The sequence below is a fragment of the Gymnogyps californianus genome, chromosome 3, assembly GCF_018139145.2.
Source record: "Gymnogyps californianus isolate 813 chromosome 3, ASM1813914v2, whole genome shotgun sequence".
Taxonomy (NCBI): Eukaryota; Metazoa; Chordata; class Aves; order Accipitriformes; family Cathartidae; genus Gymnogyps; species Gymnogyps californianus.
The window spans coordinates 599,869-619,521 of record NC_059473.1 but is presented as its reverse complement, the minus strand read 5'-3'; the positions used below and the strand labels follow the sequence as shown (position 1 = coordinate 619,521).

At 39.8% G+C, this 19,653-nt stretch overlaps 1 protein-coding gene across 1 annotated transcript in view; it reads left to right on the top strand.

Moving 5' to 3' along the window:
- RALGAPA2 (Ral GTPase activating protein catalytic subunit alpha 2) overlaps window positions 1–19,653 on the top strand; it is a 137,798-nt gene that overhangs the window by 78,155 nt on the left and 39,990 nt on the right. The window contains exons 36-37 of the mRNA XM_050894119.1: window positions 2,987–3,145; window positions 8,390–8,517. Coding sequence (XP_050750076.1) covers window positions 2,987–3,145; window positions 8,390–8,517 — 287 coding nt within the window. The remainder of the gene's footprint in view (window positions 1–2,986; window positions 3,146–8,389; window positions 8,518–19,653) is intronic.

Below are 19,653 nucleotides of genomic sequence, written 5' to 3'. Positions count from 1 at the left end.
CAGGCTAAAAATTAGTGCACTGTCAGCTCACTCGGGGAGGAGAAGCAGTTGCAATTTCAGGAGTTGCCTTCCCTGAATGTTTGTAGAGAGATCGTTCACGTCAGCAATAAACTTAAAAATTCTGACTACTTGTGGTTGAGCTGGTCTGTTGTTTGTTTTTTTTGCTTTTTAATATATATCTTATTTCCTGGCTGCTTTGGGATTTTTTAAAATGTTTTTTCTTTGTTTTCCCCACCCGTAAACTGCATGGGGAGCATAGCATGGGACTCTGGCTCCAAATGCATTGTCTCTGTTGCTTTAGACCTTTAAGCAAAACTTGCTAATGTCCTTCAGGGTACTGAGTCTGTCCCACAGCTTGTATTTTGAATGAGCGATACAGGAAAACAGCAGCTGGTTTGTTGTCACTGATAAGATTATTGTAATGTTTTTTTATCAATGAAATTATCTTTCAAGACCAAATATTTTTGATTAATACTAATTTTATATTTGTAACATTATGCCTTATAAATGCAATGATTAAGGATGTATGACTTCAAAACGGTGACAGGTAGTAAGTCAAGCTTTAAAATGAGTTACTAGCATGCGATGAGGATTGTAGCAAAGGTAGTAATTTTTGATCACATGATGTTTGCAAGATTTTGAGCTCATAGCCATCACTTCCTGTCTCAAACAAGCACAGCCAGCCTCAGTTGATCTAACTTCTCCCTGTTTACTGAATTTTGTTCTCTTGGATGTGATATAAGTACAAAGTGTTTTGGGATTCTTCAGTATGAAAAGTGTTTGATTATTATCAGAATAGTTCCTTGTGATTTAAAAAGGGTCTCTTAAGCAGTATTTGGGCATCTTTTGGTTACTGTTTTTGCAGCGGTATGTGCTGTTTACCACTCCAAAAGCAATAGGAGGCAAGGCAGTACAGAGCCTTTTCTTCACGGTTTGTTTTTGTAGAAAGAAGAGCTGTGTTCAGTTTGTGAGCTGCCCTGTGCAACTGGACAATTGCATCACCTTACAGAATTCTGTTTCCATATTTATTTGTTGGGCTTTTTAAAGCAGAGGTTGCTAAATACCGCCGTTGTAGGCTTTCTCTGTGTTGCAAAGCTAGTGCCAGAACTCACTCTAGTATCAGGATGCGTTGGGTTCAGCCTGATAAATTGTGGGCACCGCTCACAAATACATTGCCGTTGGGCTGCTCTGAATACAGCTGGTGTGAACTCGATCCTTCCTTCGCTCAGCTTTCATAGAAAATTACAGCTCAGCTTCGGCTGTGTGTGGGATAGCCTTGCCAAACACTTAGATCCTCAGTATGTATAACCTGTTGTGCACAAAGTCTTGTAGCCAGGCAGATTTTTGTTTTTTTAAGACTGAACTTTACATCTTGCTTTTAATCACTTTTAAGGTGACCTAGCTGCATCTGTTCACAGAAAGTGAAATCAGAATTTTGTTGTACATGTACAAATTAGTGCTTAGTTTTGTATGTATCGGTCTGCACTGATATTATCGACATAAGTATTTCCTTGGATGTTGCTTTTGTTTTTACTGAGCAATTAAGAAAATAGAAGAGAATGCACAGAAATCAGGATGATCATGAGAACAGTATTTTGTACATGTAAGAAGCTCTAGTAACACTATTGTTAATGTTTCCATATTTTTATAAGACACAAATGGTTTGTATTTTCTTTGAACAGAACTAAAAATGTCTTTTATTTGTAGGTGCAAATAAAGTACAACTCTCTATCTTCTGTTTCATTTAAAATAAACTGAGAATCTAAGTCACTCTATGAACTTAGCTTTATTTTACTCTGCTAGAGGATAAACTGTAAGCAAAGTTCATAGTTTTAACTTTTTGATTCTCATAATGTATTATGTTTTTGCCATGTTTCTCTTACAACTAGGGTACAGTTTGCCAGCCAATATGTAGGAGTGCAAGTCTTTACTTTTAAAGGCGCTGCCTGGTTCTGAAGAGGGAAAATACAGTGGTACAATATAGGCTGATACAAGGTGTGCTGAGAGTAGTTAGTTGTTATGTACCAAGGAAAATCGCTACTTTTTTTTTTTCTTTTTTTTTTTTTTTTTTCCTTTTTTTTCTTTTTTCCCCTGCACGGAGACAGTGAAGAAGGCAGAGCTACATTTTGGCTTCTTTGTTAGGTCTATTGTGCACATTGTTCCAGGGGCTAGCACCAAATTGGGAGGGGTGGTCTTTTAAGCTTTAAGTGGGACTTAAATTCTCTTTATGCTTTGGGCTAGCATTCTGCATGTGGATTAAATTTTAACTTTAAAGCTTACAGTTGAAACTATTGTGCGTAGCTTGTACATGATTGCCAAATACTTTTTGCCATCTGTTAGCTCACCTCCAGTTCCTCCAATAACAAAGCAAACACACAGGCTTTCAGATGCATTTTGTATATGTCACATTTAAATCTTATCCATATTTTATGCAACTCTGCTCCAAATAAAAAAGTAACTCTCACAGTATTGCCCATTCTTCTCTAATTCACATTGCCCAGATATTTTGCTTATGTTTTCAAACAAAAGTCCTCTCTAGACAGAGTCAGCAGGGAGATATTTGTGATATCATAAATTCAGTAACAGTGGTTCATGATGGAAAGTTTCTTGACATCCTGAGTCAAGGCATTTCATATTTCTGTGACAGCCTCCTTATTTTAGCTGGAATATGATGTTCTGTTGGTTAATGTTTTGTTCTAGTAATTCAGATTTCCATCTTAAATTATTGTAGGTAATGTACATTTACATATTGTGCTAATGGCTAGTTTGATAATTACTTAATTAAGCCATCAGACAACAATGCATTCTGAATGAAGCAAATTATTTAGCTGATCTTTTCATGAGCAACTGGAGAAAAACAATATTTTAACTTTTTCTGTAATGAAATATTTCTACTATTGAGCATTGTAATTCAATTTGTAAGCCATGACCCCTCATAAACTGTTGTTATCACTCTGATTAATAAAGAGCCAATTTGCTGTTGCAGCTTCGTCACTTGGGAAATGATGAGGTTCACATCGTCTGGTCTGAACACACCAGGAACTACCGCAGAGGCATTATACCAACAGATTTTGGAGATGTTTTAATTGTTATTTATCCAATGAAGAATCACATGTTTTTCATAGAGATAATGAAGAAACCGGAGGTATGTTTTGACTGCTTTATTGGATCTATTGTATGTGTTATGCAAGTGACCAGCAGTTTTGTTGCTTAAATAAAGCTCAGTGTTTTAGAGTTTGGGGATTTTTTTTCCAGCAAATACGAAATATAGTCTGTCCATCTCAGTTTAAAAGTATGCTGAGCAATGAGCTTTTATTTTAAAACTAGAATTATTAATAGCAATCGAAATGGCTTCTAATTCATTTTATATTCATGCTTAGCGCTTAAAGAAATATTTCAGAATTCTCAACCCATAGGAGTTATTGTTCAAAGAACAATGTTTAAAATCATTGTGAATTTCCAATGTGAGGCAATAAAAGCTAAAAAATAAAGATTTAAGTTCCTCATTTGCTATTAATTCACCCCATACAGTTTGGTTACTGTTGTACATATGGTACTGTGCATAACCTCCCATGTTTTTGAGACCGTCGTCATAATCTGACCCAATGGGAAGATGTAGGCATTGGATATCCTTACATCAAACAAAGTACTTGAGGCTTACTATTTTCTGTTTAAATCATTGTTATGCACCCACATTTTAGACTTTTTTTGGCAATAATACATTTTTTTCTTTGCAAAATGTCAGGTGTGTATGTGCATATGTATAAAAAAGCTACTTTATTAAGTGCTTGTCTGGTACATTATGGACGCAAAAATGTATTTAAAATATACTTTATGAAAGTAATCAGTGTGATAAATACCATTTTCCTTATATAAGGGACAATATTTGTCCAAGAGAATAACTGCCTGTGGAAAAATGCATACATCAGATGGCATGTTTACCAGCTGTATACAATATTTTTTGAGTTGTGAATGACGGAGCTATGATATATTAACAACCAGTGGTTTGCCAGTAGACATTTCAAACTTGAAAATTTTTTATAAATTGGAATAGTGGGGTTTTTTCCTACACTTGATTTTGAGCTCTGCAATTTACTTCTTGGGAATTTTAGCTTTTAATGCTCCATCAGGAAAATCAGACTTTAGTGTTATGAACATACTTCAAAATTCTATGAACCAATCGAGAAAAGCTATGTCATCTTACATATTAGTCAAAAATACCCAACGGGCAGAAAGAATAATAGCTAACTGGAAATTTAGTGTTATCCCTACATTTAAAGTACAAACCATTACAATGTAATAAAATTAATCCAGACATTTCCAGGGCAAGTGTGGCTGACCTTTTGTTCACCAGCTACTGACCCCAGGGTGAATGAAAGAGGCTTGCAGAGAGAAATGTCTGTTGTTTGGCTTCAGTCCCTGGTATTTAAATTGCATTCCCTAATCAAATGAAAAGGCTGTCCTCTCTATCAGGTTACAGAATCCATGGCAACATTTGGCCTTTTATATACATAATGTTAGCCTTTTTGTTTGCATCTAAGTAGAGACACCTGGAGCAATGTTAACATTAACCGATTTAGCATTAATAGCTTCATTATATAAGAATTTCTGATCAGATAGCTGTTACTTTTGTTATATTGCTTCAGCTTGTATTGTTTTCATTTTTTATCTCCCTGCTTGGCAACCGGGCAATGATTTGCAAATTTTTTTTGTCTTGATTAATTAAGCAATATAATTATCAGGAACCGTGATGCAGTCTTTGCTCGACAAAGCTTCTGAGGGAAGACAATAGTAAGTCTGTTAGTGTGAATGCATTCCACGCGTCACAGATGCATGAGGATATTCTGAACAATGAGACGAAAAGCTGCCTGCAAAAGAGGACAAAGAATGCCAGGCAGACTCTACACACTGCACATACCGCCAGGGACATACTGTGGGTTCCCTGGGACACAGATGCCTCGTTAGATTGCAGCTAGTCATCAGAGATTAATTCTCAGCCATTTGGTACAATAATTTACCCATTCCCCACTCTTTTAACTAGTGCTGCTTGCTATAGAGGGGAAGTCTTTGTGCTCAAAAGGTTTATTTAACCTTGCCTACTTTTAGTGTGTGCAACAGAAATAATGATTTTTTTTTTTTTTTCTTGGAAATTGTAATGAAGCAGGTGTTTGCAATGGGCTGAATATTAATTTTTGCTTCATGGATAACTTGCATTGACATTTGGAGTACTCAAGGAAGGGAATATTTCCCTTTACTCCTTTTTTTTTTTAATTGATTCGTGTCAAAGCATAATATATTTTTTGTAACCATTCGAACCCCTGTTTTCCTCAAATGCCAACTTACAGAAAAGTACTGAGCAGGGAGCATGTCCCTATGCATTCAGTTGGTCTCCCCCCTCAAACTCCTCGTTAAGGCAGAGCCCCCTGTACAGATGGAAGCTGACGATATGCGAGTTCCATTGACTTTAATGACCCTCGGCGTGGCCGGTAGGTCTGCTCGGGAATTAATAACTCTGAGCTTTGTGTCCACGCGGGCGCATGGTCCGGTTGAATGCTCCTCGTATTGCAGCGGGCTCTGTGGACCCCGAGCCTGCCGGGGAGCAGCAAGGCCTGCTGGCTCCGCTGCTGCTGTAAGGCAGGGCAGCGATGCCTTTGCAGGTCTCCAGGGGGTTAGCCCCGCACATCGAAAAGCTATGAACCAATTTGGGGAAATACTGCTCTTGGTTCTGGTTTCATGTGGGTTACGCTTGTTTTTCTTTGGTAATGTAAAATCAATCGCTCTCATACAAAGTCACTTCCAGCCTTTGCATTATTTTCTTTTTTCCACCTGCTAGTGTATGCCACCTTTGGGTTGTGAAAAATGTGTACTTGTAGACAAAACATGTCCCTAGGACACAGTTCTTGAAATAATCTGTTTGATTATTTGAAACATGCTTGAAAAAAGCATGTTTCCCAACTTCATGGAAGTCACACCAAAGAGCACCCACTGCACTCTTATCTGTACACTGTGGGGACAGAGTTCAGGGATGCTAAGGAAAGCTCTCAATTTTTAGGGTTCAGCTTGAATTAGCCTACTTCTCTGTTTAAAAGAAATTTTATAGTACAGAAAAGTATGAGTGATTGGAGTATGACTATTAAACTTTCAGAGAAAACAATTATTGAACTTTTTGTTTTAGAACCTCAGACAAATTGGAGATACGTTTGATAAATTTGCTGGAAGGTGCCCACCGAAAGATTTTTTTTTTAAAAATCTGAGCAAATGTATATATGTGTATGTGTTTATATAGACACACATATATAAGGTGTATAAAATATACACTCCTTGTCCATATTTTAAGTATGTAAATTCTGTAATACAGTGTTAAGAAAATCTACCACACTCCCTAGACTGCAGGTGGTTTTGAAACAGTGAAACAAAGTCCTGTAAGCAAAAATTGCTTGTCAAAAAGCATGACAATGAATTTCTCTGTACAGTAGCATACATAAGTGCAATTCTGACTTTAAATATCTGGTGCTTGTATGTTAGTATAATTTTAATACTAGTATGTACTTAACCTCCTTATTTGAACTTACATAAAAATATAGTTTTACATTTTTTTCCTTTTGTCAATACTTGTAAACAGAGTATGTGTTAAAAATTTCACTTAGAAATGTTATTGCTTGAAGAGGAAAAACTTGATGCTCTAGAACATCACTTCAGTGGCACAGATTTTCTTTCTGTCACCTTTCTTTCTAACTGCCTGGATAGTAATGCTAGCATAAAAAAAAAGGCAAAACCACTATGGAAACATTTTACACTAATCTTTTTTGGGGTGTGGGTAATTATTTTAAGTAAAGGAATGACAAAATAACTGTGTGAAAAGACAGCTGTCATTTGCAGATGTTATATTAAAACCAAATTTCTTCTGTAATTCATTGCCACTTCTAATTAGAGGAATTCCCTAGATGCAGGGGATTTATATTATTCCCTTTGTCCATTTATTGAATGACTGTCACAGTCACCCACAAGCAGTTGCAGAAGAATAATAGAGGGTATTTATTTATGTGATAAGCCTCTATACAGATGGAAAAAATCCATAGCTTAAATATTGATAATTGCTGCTAGCTTCTGTTCAGGGTTTTGGTTGGGGTTGGCTTTTTTAATTTTTAGTTTGTGAAGGGGAAATGAGCTTGACTACTTGTAAATATTAAAATTTATTATATATTTAAGCATTAAAATTTTTGGAGTTTGACATGGCAAAGTCTGTTTACATGTATGCAATTCTGGACATTTTTCACTTTTATAAAGTGTCTCTTTTACCTAGTATAGCCTTTATCTGAAGAGCCATATGTCACCAAATGACATTATATGGTGGTTTCCTCTGGCGGTAACGCTGAAGGAACAGTGTTTTAACACCTTTGCATGCTATGCCGGGATAGACCTGTTTGCGCCTGTCCCAGCCGTGTTTCTGAGGGACTGCCTCTGAGAGGTGGTAGTTTTCTGCCATCTTCTCAGCTTTCCACAGACCTCGTTATCTTGGCTCAGCTCAATTTCCCCCCCCCCCCCCCCTTCAGTGAAGTCCATGGAAGGAGTTTATAGAGGATTATCTGAAACAAATACTTCTTTGCAAAAACTCCTGCCAGTGTGGGATTCAGCCATTGAATCAGGGTCTCCTGTTGGGATGCAAGACAGAAAACAGCTCTTAGTATCTACTCAAAATGGAATATCAATTTCAAATTCATAGATGAATTTTGTTCATATGCATAACAAGCTCATGTTTACCCAGTTGAATATTCTGTGAAATGTGCATATACATGTAAAGTATACTGATGGCAGTTATGGAAGATTTAAAAGCTTAAAATAAAAAATTGGGGGATTAATATCATACTAGAAGTTTCACTGTGGAAAACAATGTGGTCATACCATTTTATGGCAAAATAATGTACTGGTCTTCTATGGTGGGTCTGATGCTTATTGTTCCAAACATCAATAATATAATGCAAGATACAGCATGTTGTGCTAGCAAGGGTACCACCCAACTGACTGTGCTGACCTGGCTGGTAATGGCCCTGCAGCTACAGCCCGTGGAGGTGGTTTGTTTCTGTGTTGTGGTGCTGTACTTGGAGGAGTCTCTCTGTGCCCGTGATCTAGAGAAGAGACCTGGAGCAAGCTAACACTTGTAATGTAACTGAATAACTTCACTGTCTAGAGCAGGGCAGCGTGAAACTTGCCTCCTCTTGCCTCCCTGGTGCCTTTTTTAAGCAGCAGATGCCTTGCTGTGAAAATCCCCTGGGAGTCAGGCATGTTGTTTCTGTTTGTGATTTTGGAAGTTGCTCCTGTGCTCTATGCTAACCTTTCAGCTTCCGTTGGCTCGGCTTTACATGTGTTGTTTTTATTTGGGGGTCCACAGGTGCCATTTTTCGGTCCTCTCTTCGATGGAGCAATTGTGACTGCAAAGCTGCTGCCAAGCCTCATATGTGCCACGTGCATCAATGCCAGCAGAGCCGTCAAGTCGCTCATCCCGCTCTACCAGAGCTTGTATCCTTTCCTCCTGCTGGGGCAAGGCTCCCCTTGGTAGGGTTCTTACTTCTGAATGTTCCTCTGCGGAGAGGTAAGCTTTAATGATTTTATTGGAAGCTCCCATTTGATTTCATTGGAAAAGGTCAAAGCTTTCTTCACGTCAGGCTCAATGTTTTCAGTCATTCGCACTCAGTTGCCATCCAGTGTTTTAAAAATAAGATAACATCACAAGAGTGTTCTCACCAGCAGCTTCAGTCTCGCTGGTGGTGGACTTGGAGTTAACACTGATGCTTTGAACTGTAAGTAATGATTTTCTTTCACGCTAATACAAGTTATCTACAGTGTATATGAGGCTAATACACAGAGCTTAGTTGTATTCTTATCTTATTCAAAGTAGTAGTCCAATTGACTTTACTTGGACTCATTACATTAATAAGACAGATGGGATTTGGCCTCAGATACGGATGTTTCAGTTCCCGAACTCCAGTTTCATTCCAGCCACGTCTGTATTTGGGCATTTTCAGAACTTCTTTTCTAACAGTTGCTGGAAGGTAACTAGATGGTATGCTTCTCTGTTACAGGAATTGTAGCATAGACTTTTATTCTTGTGTGATATACAGACTAACCGTGTTATTACTGGTTTTCACTTATTCTAAGATTTTCTTGTAATGCCATAATTATGCTAGAAACATTTTATAGCTTGTTTTGTTAATCATATTGCTTATCTCGGGACCAACAGTCACTGCGCTTTGTTTTCTTTGGGGAGCTTTTTATTTGAGTATTGTTCTAATCGTATGACTTTGAGAAAGAGTTTGTAAATGAAATTTTGTGATCTTTGAAAGAACATTGAATAATTAGTTTGAGGCACATTTTTAAAACACAAAATATCCTCAAAATACTGTTTTTTTAAAAAGGCTGAATTTTATCCAGTATACTTTGCAAAAGTAATCAGAAATTAAAAGTAGCATTGTGGTTAAATACATTTGTATTTTATTAACTTCATTGTGTACTCGTTTTAAAACAAAGACAGTTGGTGGTTGTTGCGTAAGCACTTGAATGCAATACATCAGCTGCAAAACCATGGCAGTACCTAACAGATGATTCAAAACTTGCCAAGTTTTCCACTTTTGTTTCATGAGAGAAATCTAGCTAATTACTAAAATTCTTCTGTGCAGAATTTAGCTGAATCCATCTGCTTGTATAGTCAATGTATAATAATAAAATAGCAGTGTGGTAAAATTAACATAAGTTACAGCAGTTACAAGAATGAAGAGCTCCTGTTGCCTCTTACCGCTATCCCAGCACCTCACTCCTGGTCAGAGTCCTCTGATTCCTGATCCTGCTCATCTTTTGGCTTTCAACCTTTTGTGAGCGAACAGCACTCACCGGCCTGCTGTGCTCCTGCTTTCCAACAGGGTCTCTCTCTGGGTCCCTCCTTGTCCCCAGGGAAACACGAGCAGCACAAATATGATAGCACATGCCACTTCTCAGCATATGCTTGAGGTCTAGCTGAAATGGCATCTGTCCCCGGATTCTTTTCTTCCTTTTTTGTGCCTGCTTTTGCACCAACGATATCTGTAGTGAATCAACTGCCGCTTGTCTGTTTGATAAATGAAAGTGGATCGAGAAACTTCTGAAGTTTGTCTTTGTCTTCTGGACAAAGATAATGTGGTGGGAAGATCCCATCAGGATGACGCTGGAGTGGGAGAGAAAGCTATCCATAACTTTTACTGTAGATAATGAAACACTTTTAGATACACTGAAATTATTAATGAGCCAGAAATTGGAATGTAAATGTATAAATGTGTAAAGGTGGTGTTTGAACCTGTCCAATGCCCTAACACTGCTTTGTGCTCCTGAAGTGTGTACACGCAGTGAATGACTGGGCTCTGGTGTTTGCTTTGCTAACTGCTATGAGGAGAACAGGAGGAAAGCAGACCCAGCAATTTAAACAGTAAACGGAAGAGTTTAACTTTGTCAGACTGGAGACAAAAATAAAGGTGGAATAACTCAAAAAACTTCAATGGAAGGGAGAAATAAAAAGCAATAATCCTGGAAAAGTAACAGATGATGTTTTGGCAGCACATTAGACGTAACCCTGCAGTTTGGGTGAGTGCACGAAAGCATGTGTAAGGCAGAGCTGAGGAGAGGTCTGCCACTTCTGTTTGTCACACGGATCGTGTTAGAAGTCCGCATCCGTAATAAGGGTTAGTAGCTAAAAATTTTCTCGATTCAAGTGTGATTAGAAATTGGTGGAACACTTTTTCTGGTGTAAATGGTTCAATGGTGATAAGACACTGAATCCGTGGTGCTCGTGTTGGAGCAGCAGCAGGGTGTGAAATACCTGCGGGGACCCTGCTCCGAGCGGAGCAGAGCCCTTATCCTCGCTCCTGCCTTGCAAGGGGCGAGGGGAACGAGCCGGTCGTGGTGCCTGCAGGAAGCGCTGCCTGCGCGGGGTCGCGTGCCGGGGAGCTGGGGCAGCATCTTGCCAGTAGTGACAGCTGAAGTCACTTGTTGGAAAGTCTGTAAACTCCGGTTACAGCTGCACTTGTCAGGGGCTTTAAGGGAAGTGTAATCAGCCACAGAGATTAATTTGCATCTCAATTAGGGAAGGAGTCAGGAGGAAGCATAGGGTCTGTTGCTGGAAGGTTGTGGAAGAAATCTCATCAGGCACAAAAGGCTCCCAGGTCTCGGTGCTCCAGTGAGTGGAGGACAATATCCAAGTCCGGTTTCCATGGGGACTGGGACCGCAGAGCCGCGGGAGAATCTCGCTGTGCGCTGTAATCGCTTGGTCATGATGACACAAATTCCACTGTTGTACCCAAATACATTTTTCTGTTGGAAATCTCTTTGAAAATGAGGAAGGTAACTATGGCAGACTGCGTCAGATTTTTTTTTAAATCTATTTTTTATGTTTATGTAACTGTTTCTGTTTTAAGGAATTCATTAGGGCAAGAGAAATATTCATTAAAAAATAATTAACTGTATTTATACTTTTGTTTAAAGCCATTCTGGCTACAAGTTCTTTGTATACATCAAGTGGCATGCGATGGCATTACACAGGAGCAAAGCCAGGGTAGTTAATGCATAGCTCGGTTGTCTTTTGAACGGTTAAAGCTCAGTTGTCTCTGTAGCTGCTGCAGTGTTTACATGGTCATGGATGATTATACATTAGTATATGTTCAAAATAACCATTTTTTCAGGAGTGTGTTCATTCTTGGTGCAGTGAAGCATTGAGACTGAGTGGCTGCAGACCATGCTAATTGGTGCTCTCACCATCCTTAAGTAACTGTTGAGTGCGAGGTAATGTGTTTCAGCAGCCTCACCGGTCTGCTTTTTCAGGCAATAATTTTTATTTTAAGTATGCCTGTGTATTTTACGGAAATCATAAACAATATATAAAACCAAGGAAGAATAATATTCAAACTTACTAAAATTGTTGTATAAAAGTGTGTATATTTATGCAAGGTTTTGAGAGCATTAAAGCCACCTCTTTATGTGCTGGGGGAAGGAAGGAACAACTAATCTCACAGACGAATAATTATGTATCAAAACTGAAGTTCCTCTTAATTAAGCCCAGTTAAAGCAGAGGTTGCTAATTGTCAGTATTTAAGAGTAATGCAAGTCTATAAGCAAGATGCCTTAGGAGATGAGAGCAGGGGTGAAAAACATTGCGTTTGTAATCTGGTGCTTTGGTGCAGCGCTTTGGTAATTGTAATTGGGTTGAGCAGGACCCCTAAGCACGGGTCTGTTCTGGTTCCAGTAATATTGAGTATTTCAAAAAATGGCAGGGGTGATGATATAAAACTGCATCTTTGTGCTCTCTGCCAGCTTATATTAAATTTGTATGCTGGAAAGGATTTTTGAACGCTTGTACATTCTGGAGTCCCAGTCGCCCTAAGCTGCAGTAGTGCACATCGCTGGGAGCTGGTCTTATCTGTAAAGATAAATACCGGGGGGGGGGAAACAGGGTTTGTATTTAAGTCTTTATTATGGGTCTGATTTACAGCAGCTGTTTAAGCTGACAGTTTTTAAGCTTAGGTGCTAGTAAACCTCCAAATAAGAAAATGTAACTAAGTCTGCAGGTATCAGGTGCTTTGGTTGGTCCATAATTTAATGTTGGTCTCCAAAAAGACTTTGGGATTTGGGGATAGCGATGTCTGAGCAAAAAGCTCCCCTTAGAATGCGTAGGGAAATGCAACTTTGACTACCCAGAATCCAGATTGTCCTTCAAAATGGAGTAATTTCCTTGCTCCTTGAATTAAATTGTTCTTGTTTAGAGATTTGTAAGTTGGTCTCAGGTTTTATTTATGAAATTTCATAATGCAGATGCTTACTCTTTCCTGTCTCACATGTTTCATAATAACAATAGAGGTAAACATCCTGGATCCTTATCTCTTTTATCATCTTCTCTTTAAAAAAAAAAAAGTGTAGTGCAAAATTATCTTTGCAATTAACAGCTGTTCTTTAAATTGCATTGGCTGAAAGATTGTACCAGACCTGGTTTGCTTTAGAAAGATGTATGAGTGTAAAGTGGAGCAATGCTTTTTGAGCCTTTTTGCCTGCTTCTTAACTGGAAAGAAGAGCTGCTCAGAGTTTGAAAAATGGCCACAGTGATGAAGAGGAAACTTTGGTGAATTGCTGTCATGATCTGTGAAGTTTGTGAAGTGACCCCATGTACCTTAATGTAAATGCCTGTATCTCTGTGTTTCCACTCTTCTACTGAAAAAAGCTTCTTCTTAATTGAAAAATTTTTTTTGTGTTATTTGTAGTATCTTACCAGTTGTTTTTTTTCTCCACCGTTGCAAATAACTATTGTACTTCCAGTCCTACCTCGTCTCACTAACTGAATTTGAAGAAAAGTAGGAGAGATTCTGACATGTCTGAAAGGTTACCCTAGCTTCGACCAGCTTTTTGTAAGCAGCCTACTAGCAGGTGTAAAATGTGCCTATGTGCAAGCACCAGTTGGCTTTCCTGTGTTCTTCGTTGATTCCTCGTAGTTTTTGAATTATTGTCTTAGCAATTTAAGCTACATGTATCTTCCTGTGAATGAGTAAATAGGGAGTTAGTCCCTGTTGGGTTTTATTGAGAATTAACATGTTTATTATAAAATTGTCTTTTTAAGCAATCTCACTTTTAGGATAAATTGGTTTGGTCTTATGGAAAGAAGAGGAGTTTGTTCTTATTCTGCCTGTGGATTGCTGCATATTTTTCATACTCTTCTATAGCATCTTGATTAGAGTACAGTGCTGCGTAACTCTACAGGGGAAGAAGAAATAACTGATGGGGTGGGCATGCAGACTTGTGTCTGTCAGACACTATTTTTGCCGTCAAAACTGTCCATTTCAGGTAGCTGTGCAAGTGTTCTTGGAGATGTAATCCTAACAGATCTCTAATATAAGCTGTGCTGCTTCTGCCTTTTTCATTAATATAAATAGAATTATATAAGGGCCGACCTAAGTATTCTTAGTCGGGTAAGAATAAAAAAAGACTACAGTGGCAGGTTGTGGTATTGTTTCCAAAGTTGTCTGCATTATTTGTTGTTGATTCAAAGAGAAAACCTGAAGGTAAGAGTTTTAAATTCTCTTGTTAAGTGTATCATGGATGTTCATAGTACTTTGCTGCAATGTAATGCATCTGTGCATTAGACGCTGAAGCTCTCTGTGCATTAGAACAAACAAAAAAGAGCACGGTGAGGATACGTATGCTTTACATAATATCTGAGCACTGGATGTCACCATTTCCCTGCTTACTATTTGCAGTCCTGTTTGTGGGCCAGAAGAAAACACAGCCCTTACTTTGGAGAAGTAATTTGATACATCAATAACTCTTAAAGTCTTATCCACTGTAATGAATATGGTATGCCTACTTAACTACACCAAACAAGTAGTTCATTAGGATAAAATCAAAAGACCGTCTAAATACATAACAAAAAAAGATATCCATAACTTGAATTCATTATGTTGCATCCAGATATTTACACATCTACTATATGTTAGTGTGTCATGTCTGGAATCAAGAAGATTAAGCAAAGAGCATCAACTTTGAATTCTGAATTCTCTTTGTTGGTTTCAGCCAATTTCTGATTAATGTAGAGTGACTGATGTGCTTACCTGCTTTATCAGAGACTAAGAAAGATATTTGCTATGATGGACTTAATTGTGTGAATGGCTGTCATATATTTTGTAGGTGCACGTAATGTCAGATGCCTGAAAACACATTTTGCGTACGTTTGAAAATATGCTTTGTTGAGCTTGCATTTAGAACTCTGCTTTGGTTATAAAGGGGTGTTTGATCGTACTGTGAAAATAAAATAGAAAGCCTGTTACTCTTTTTAGAGGAGGGTTCACAATTTGTTCCCTTCATTTCATCCACAGAAGCTATGCCCTCAAGCTATGTAGATGCTGTTAGAAATTACTATGAAATTCTAAAGCATGTGTCACAGGAGCTGTGACAATTTATATGACATGGCATCTGACAGTTTTCTGCCGAAGTGATCGGTTCTGGCTGGCAGGAGTGTCTGTCTGTAGTCAGTCCTCTGCTGCTTTGTCTGCGGAGAGCAGCAGGTTTAACTTGCCGTCCTTCGCTTTTCTGGTGGTCGCTGTAACCGGCCCGTGCGCAAGGGTTTGAGTTTCAGACAGAAGTATTTGGTCCCGTCGCAGCAGTCTCTGAGGGATGCTGATGAACGCGGCGGTGGCTGTACGGGGTGGTGTAAAGCAGCACTGACCTTCATTCTGCAGCGCAGCTCCCCGCTGGAGCAGATCGATGGCCGGGCTGTCTGTCTCTGTGGCTGCCTTCCCTCCTCGCAGCGAGAACCTTCTCCAGGCAGCGATCGATGCCTCTAATCTGCTCCAGCCTGTAATAAGTCATGCGAGGCAAAGCTTTTAGGTGGCATTACATGGGATTGTGGAGGCGGCTCTTCAGCTCTTATTCATAGTGCTCTTCATAGACTTGCAGAGAAATCTACTGCATCCCACTTGTGAATATATAAAGAGTATATAATGCTTCTGCGGATTTAAACTTCACATGCTGCTGAATGATGTACGGACACAATGGTTTTAAATTTCTATATTTTTGTGCGTGCATCTGTGCATACCTGTCCCCGTTCATAGTCCCTTGTTAGACACACGTCTTGTTTATGTATTATTGGGAACTGCTGGTGAGCCTCACCGTTTTACAGAAGGCAAGGGAGGCAGCAGTGAAGTTTGCATGTTAACAATACAATTTATTTTTCTGCTATAACATGGGGCATCATTATTCTTCTCCACGGCTGGAAGCTGTAAAGATCACTGAGGGTTGTTGAGAAAGTCCCAAGCTAATTCTGTAGCAGAGTTTTAAACGGCACTAACTGCTGCCCCTCCTGATGATGATCTCTGTGCAGCAACTGTACTCTTCAGTAAGAGTAAATAAACCCCAACAGTTTTAAAGGCTTTTACTTGCTAAGTGATTTAATGGGTAGTTCCAAAAATGAACCTGTGGTTAAGTGACATCATGAATGTAATGTTTTTTTAAATGAAAAGTGAATTCACTGTGTGATATATGTCAGAAATAGGGGGGGAGAGGAACCCAAACTCAACTTTGGATTTGTTAAATGATGTACATGTGCACTGATTGAAAACAGCCTTCCTAAAATACACAGCCATACCTCTTTAGCCCCTACGAAAGACTGGAAAGTCATGCATGATCTTGCTGGAAATAGTATAGTACATAAAGTATAAGCAGCAGATCAGGATTGGGAGTTGGGAATTTGAATCCCAACTCTCCTCTGCCATGGAGAAGCTGCTGCTTTGAATGAAACACTTGGTTTCTTTATGCCATTTCTTCATGAGTAATATTTTATTTGTTCATGAATAATTTTGCAGGAAACTGGGGTTCTTATTTAAGTGCTGCTTTCAACTTGTGCCCTAGCGCTGAATCAAACTTGAGTTGCGCAAAAGGTTCACGTACCACTGCTGCTCTTAGGATTGCTGGGAGTAATGTTTATCCGGTTTAAATCTGTAAAAGCACAGTATAGTTCTTCGTATAGTCACAAGCCAAATGCAGTAGATTTCTCTGCCAGTTTGCGAAGAGCACCATGAGCAAGGGCGGAAAAGGGAAATGTACAGATTCTGAGGTTTGTACCGACTGGCCGATACCTAGTAGGTATTCGTGGGGTGCCTAACAGGGTGCTTATAGCAGCCTGACATTGGCCGCATTTCTCGATTAACTGGCTGCTCATCTCTCACTCACCTGCAGTCTGCCGGCTTTGGTGGCGTTGCTCATGAAATACCTGCAGTTTGGTCAAGCTGACAGCGATCAGAGTGTTTCTGTTGTTCTCCGTAAAAATAAAACAAGTGTATTAAAAGCACAGTTTTATTAGTGTAATCATGCCCTACCCAAAGGGCTTCCAGGAGGTCTGTGATAGAAGTCTGCCTCCAGTTTAACTTGTAATAACAAACATCGAGTCAGTGTGGTATAGGTTTTTTGTTTATAACTAACTCATAAATGTACCTTTCATAGTAAGGTGTGAACTCAAGCTGCCACTCTCTTCAAGTAAGATATACAGAGGTCCAAACACCTATTGCTCGGTGCTTTATGTTTTCTGTTGTATTAGAGAAAGAACCTCTAACTTGTGTTTAATGAGCAGCTCTCTTTAAAGTTTGACAGAAGCAAAATTGATACATTCAGGTTACTAGTAAGTACTTCATTCAATCTTATGGGGGTTTTTTTGTTTTTTTCACTTATATACCAGACAAATTAAAGGCGTTTGTGTTCTTTGTATTTTCAAAGGAAGTTTTGATGATTTTGCTGTTCCGCCCCTATTAACTTTGAAGGGATATGTGTAGCTAAAACCGCCGTTGTATCTTTTGGAAACTTGCTTCTGAACGCTCACTTGCACTTTGGGTTTCCTAGGGTTATTTTTGTTTGGCTTTTGTCACAAATGGGGGGGGGAAACAAAAAGAGCGTTTTATCCGAATGGACTTTAAATTTAATTCAGGCTGTGCAATCCTCACATGGACAAAAATGTGCATCGGCTTCGGCATGAGTTTTGCCTGACTAAGGGTTGTCATCTTGGCCCGCTTGCTGCATTGCTGCCAACAATAAAGATGACATTTGTATTTGAGCAGAGCAAGGCACCCAGCCCTGAGCCCTTGCTGCGGCACTGGGGAGCGCAGCGGGTGCAGGGGAGCAGCGGCAGCGCGGTTTCGAGGAGCGGGCTAAAATCTCCGAAATCTGGGCTGCGCTGGGGTCGATCCCCTCTGCGGTGGGCTTTGTGCGCACTCGCCGTCTCATTAGCATGCTGGCTCGCCGCCGCCGCTGCGGCGCGCTGGCTCTGCTAGCTCTGCTAGCTCTGCTAGCTTACCAGCTGTTCCTGCTGCTCGCGACAATGTCCAGCATGTTCGGATCACCGGGTTCCTGCGCTCGCCGCCGCGCGCAGACAGCCTTTCCGCTGGGGATGCCCACGTGGCCGCCCGTCAGCAGCGGCACCGCATAAAGTAGCAGGCCCTCGCATGGCATATGGTGTCTGGATTCATACAAGATGCAAAACTATTCTGCCGCTAATGCACAATGACTCATAGCATTGCTAATTTTTCTAACAAAAGCCCACTTCCACACCCACACTTTTAACCCCTCAGGCTAAAAAGCCTCTTCTTTAGTTTCAAAGCCTTGGAAATGTAAGGAGGTGGCTTCTGGATCAATATATGAAACCCTATATTTATTTAAAGCATATGCAAGTTCTAACACTTATTTTAAATTTCAGTAAAACACAGTTTTCAAATCACTGCTCTAACGGTAATTTTTTTTTTGTTCCAGAGTAGATTCACTGTCAAATGTTGGGAATTTTTAATTGTTTGGTAGTTACGTGTTACAAAAATAGTCAGAAGTCAGCATAGATAATAAAAAAATTATTTTCATTTAAGAGAGAATCAAAGCAATCTAGGTAGTAGATCTACAATGATCGTATATTACAGTGCGAGTTACCAAGCCACTTATTGTAAGAAGCTTGTAATATCTGGCTATCTTTCCTATATGCTAGCTCTTCGGGGAGAAAAATAATACACTTTCCAACTAGAGGGAGCTGCTGGTATTGCTGATGCTGATTCTTAACCTTCCAGTCTAATTCCTTTGTGCAGAACATACAGCGATCGTTTCTATGTTTTAATAAAATTAAGTTAAATTATCCCAAGTAATTTAGATTAAAAGGATGCGTCTTAATTTTTACAGTGTAATCATCAAATTAAACTGCAAAATTCGGAGAAAACTAAAGCGCATCCTGGTTGCATGGCACATGGGTACTCTGCCTGAATGTGGAATTATATAGGTCATGAAAAGACTTGTTAGAAGAGAGAGTGAAAAGCTGAGGCTTGCTTACTGTTGTTACGAGACAAAAAGCATAAGGGAAGTATGAGCAGTAGGGAACGGAGCGGGCGGCGCGGCAGGAAGCTCCCCGCTCCCTCCGTCGCAACAAAGGAACAAAGGGACCTGCGGTGAAAGATGAAGGTGGCCGAGCTTGGCGGTTCGGGCTCCCCGGGAGCAACTTGTTACAGGGAACCCCTGCGGGCAGTGCTTCAGCAAGGTTAATGCTCCTGCGGGGAACGTTTTGAAGGAGAAGTCCTGGCTTCAGAAAGTCTTTACGAGGGGATAGTTTGAGAGCTTTTGTGGGGCTGGTGACTCCACACCGGCCTGTTGTGGGGTTCCCAACGGGTCCAGCGCAATGCGCCATGTCCTAGCCACGGCCGAAGCCTGGGTGCTGACCTCGGAAACCGTGGTTGCGATCCAGCAAGGCAGTTCCCGTGTCCCTGAAACCGCGCGTTCGCCTCTCCACAGGTGGTGAGAAGGCACAAAGGATGCAGAAGACCAGCTAGATGTGTGCCTGGGCGTTTTCATGTGCGTGTCCCCAACGATCCAGGCGCTTGCCTTAATACAAATGCGTAATCACCAATCTAGGTTTACATCATTTTTCAAACTTTTCTTCTTTTTCTCTTTTAAAGAACACCTGACCAGTATATGTTTTTCATGAACCATACATGCTGCAATCACTTCATTCAAAAGTTAAGAAGTAATTTTCTAAACAGGAAAAATGTTTTTAGGTTTAGCATTGAATTTTCTTAATTGCTTTGTTTCTCTCGTAGTAAAAATGAGCTTCTGAATTCAGTGTTGACCATGCTTTGA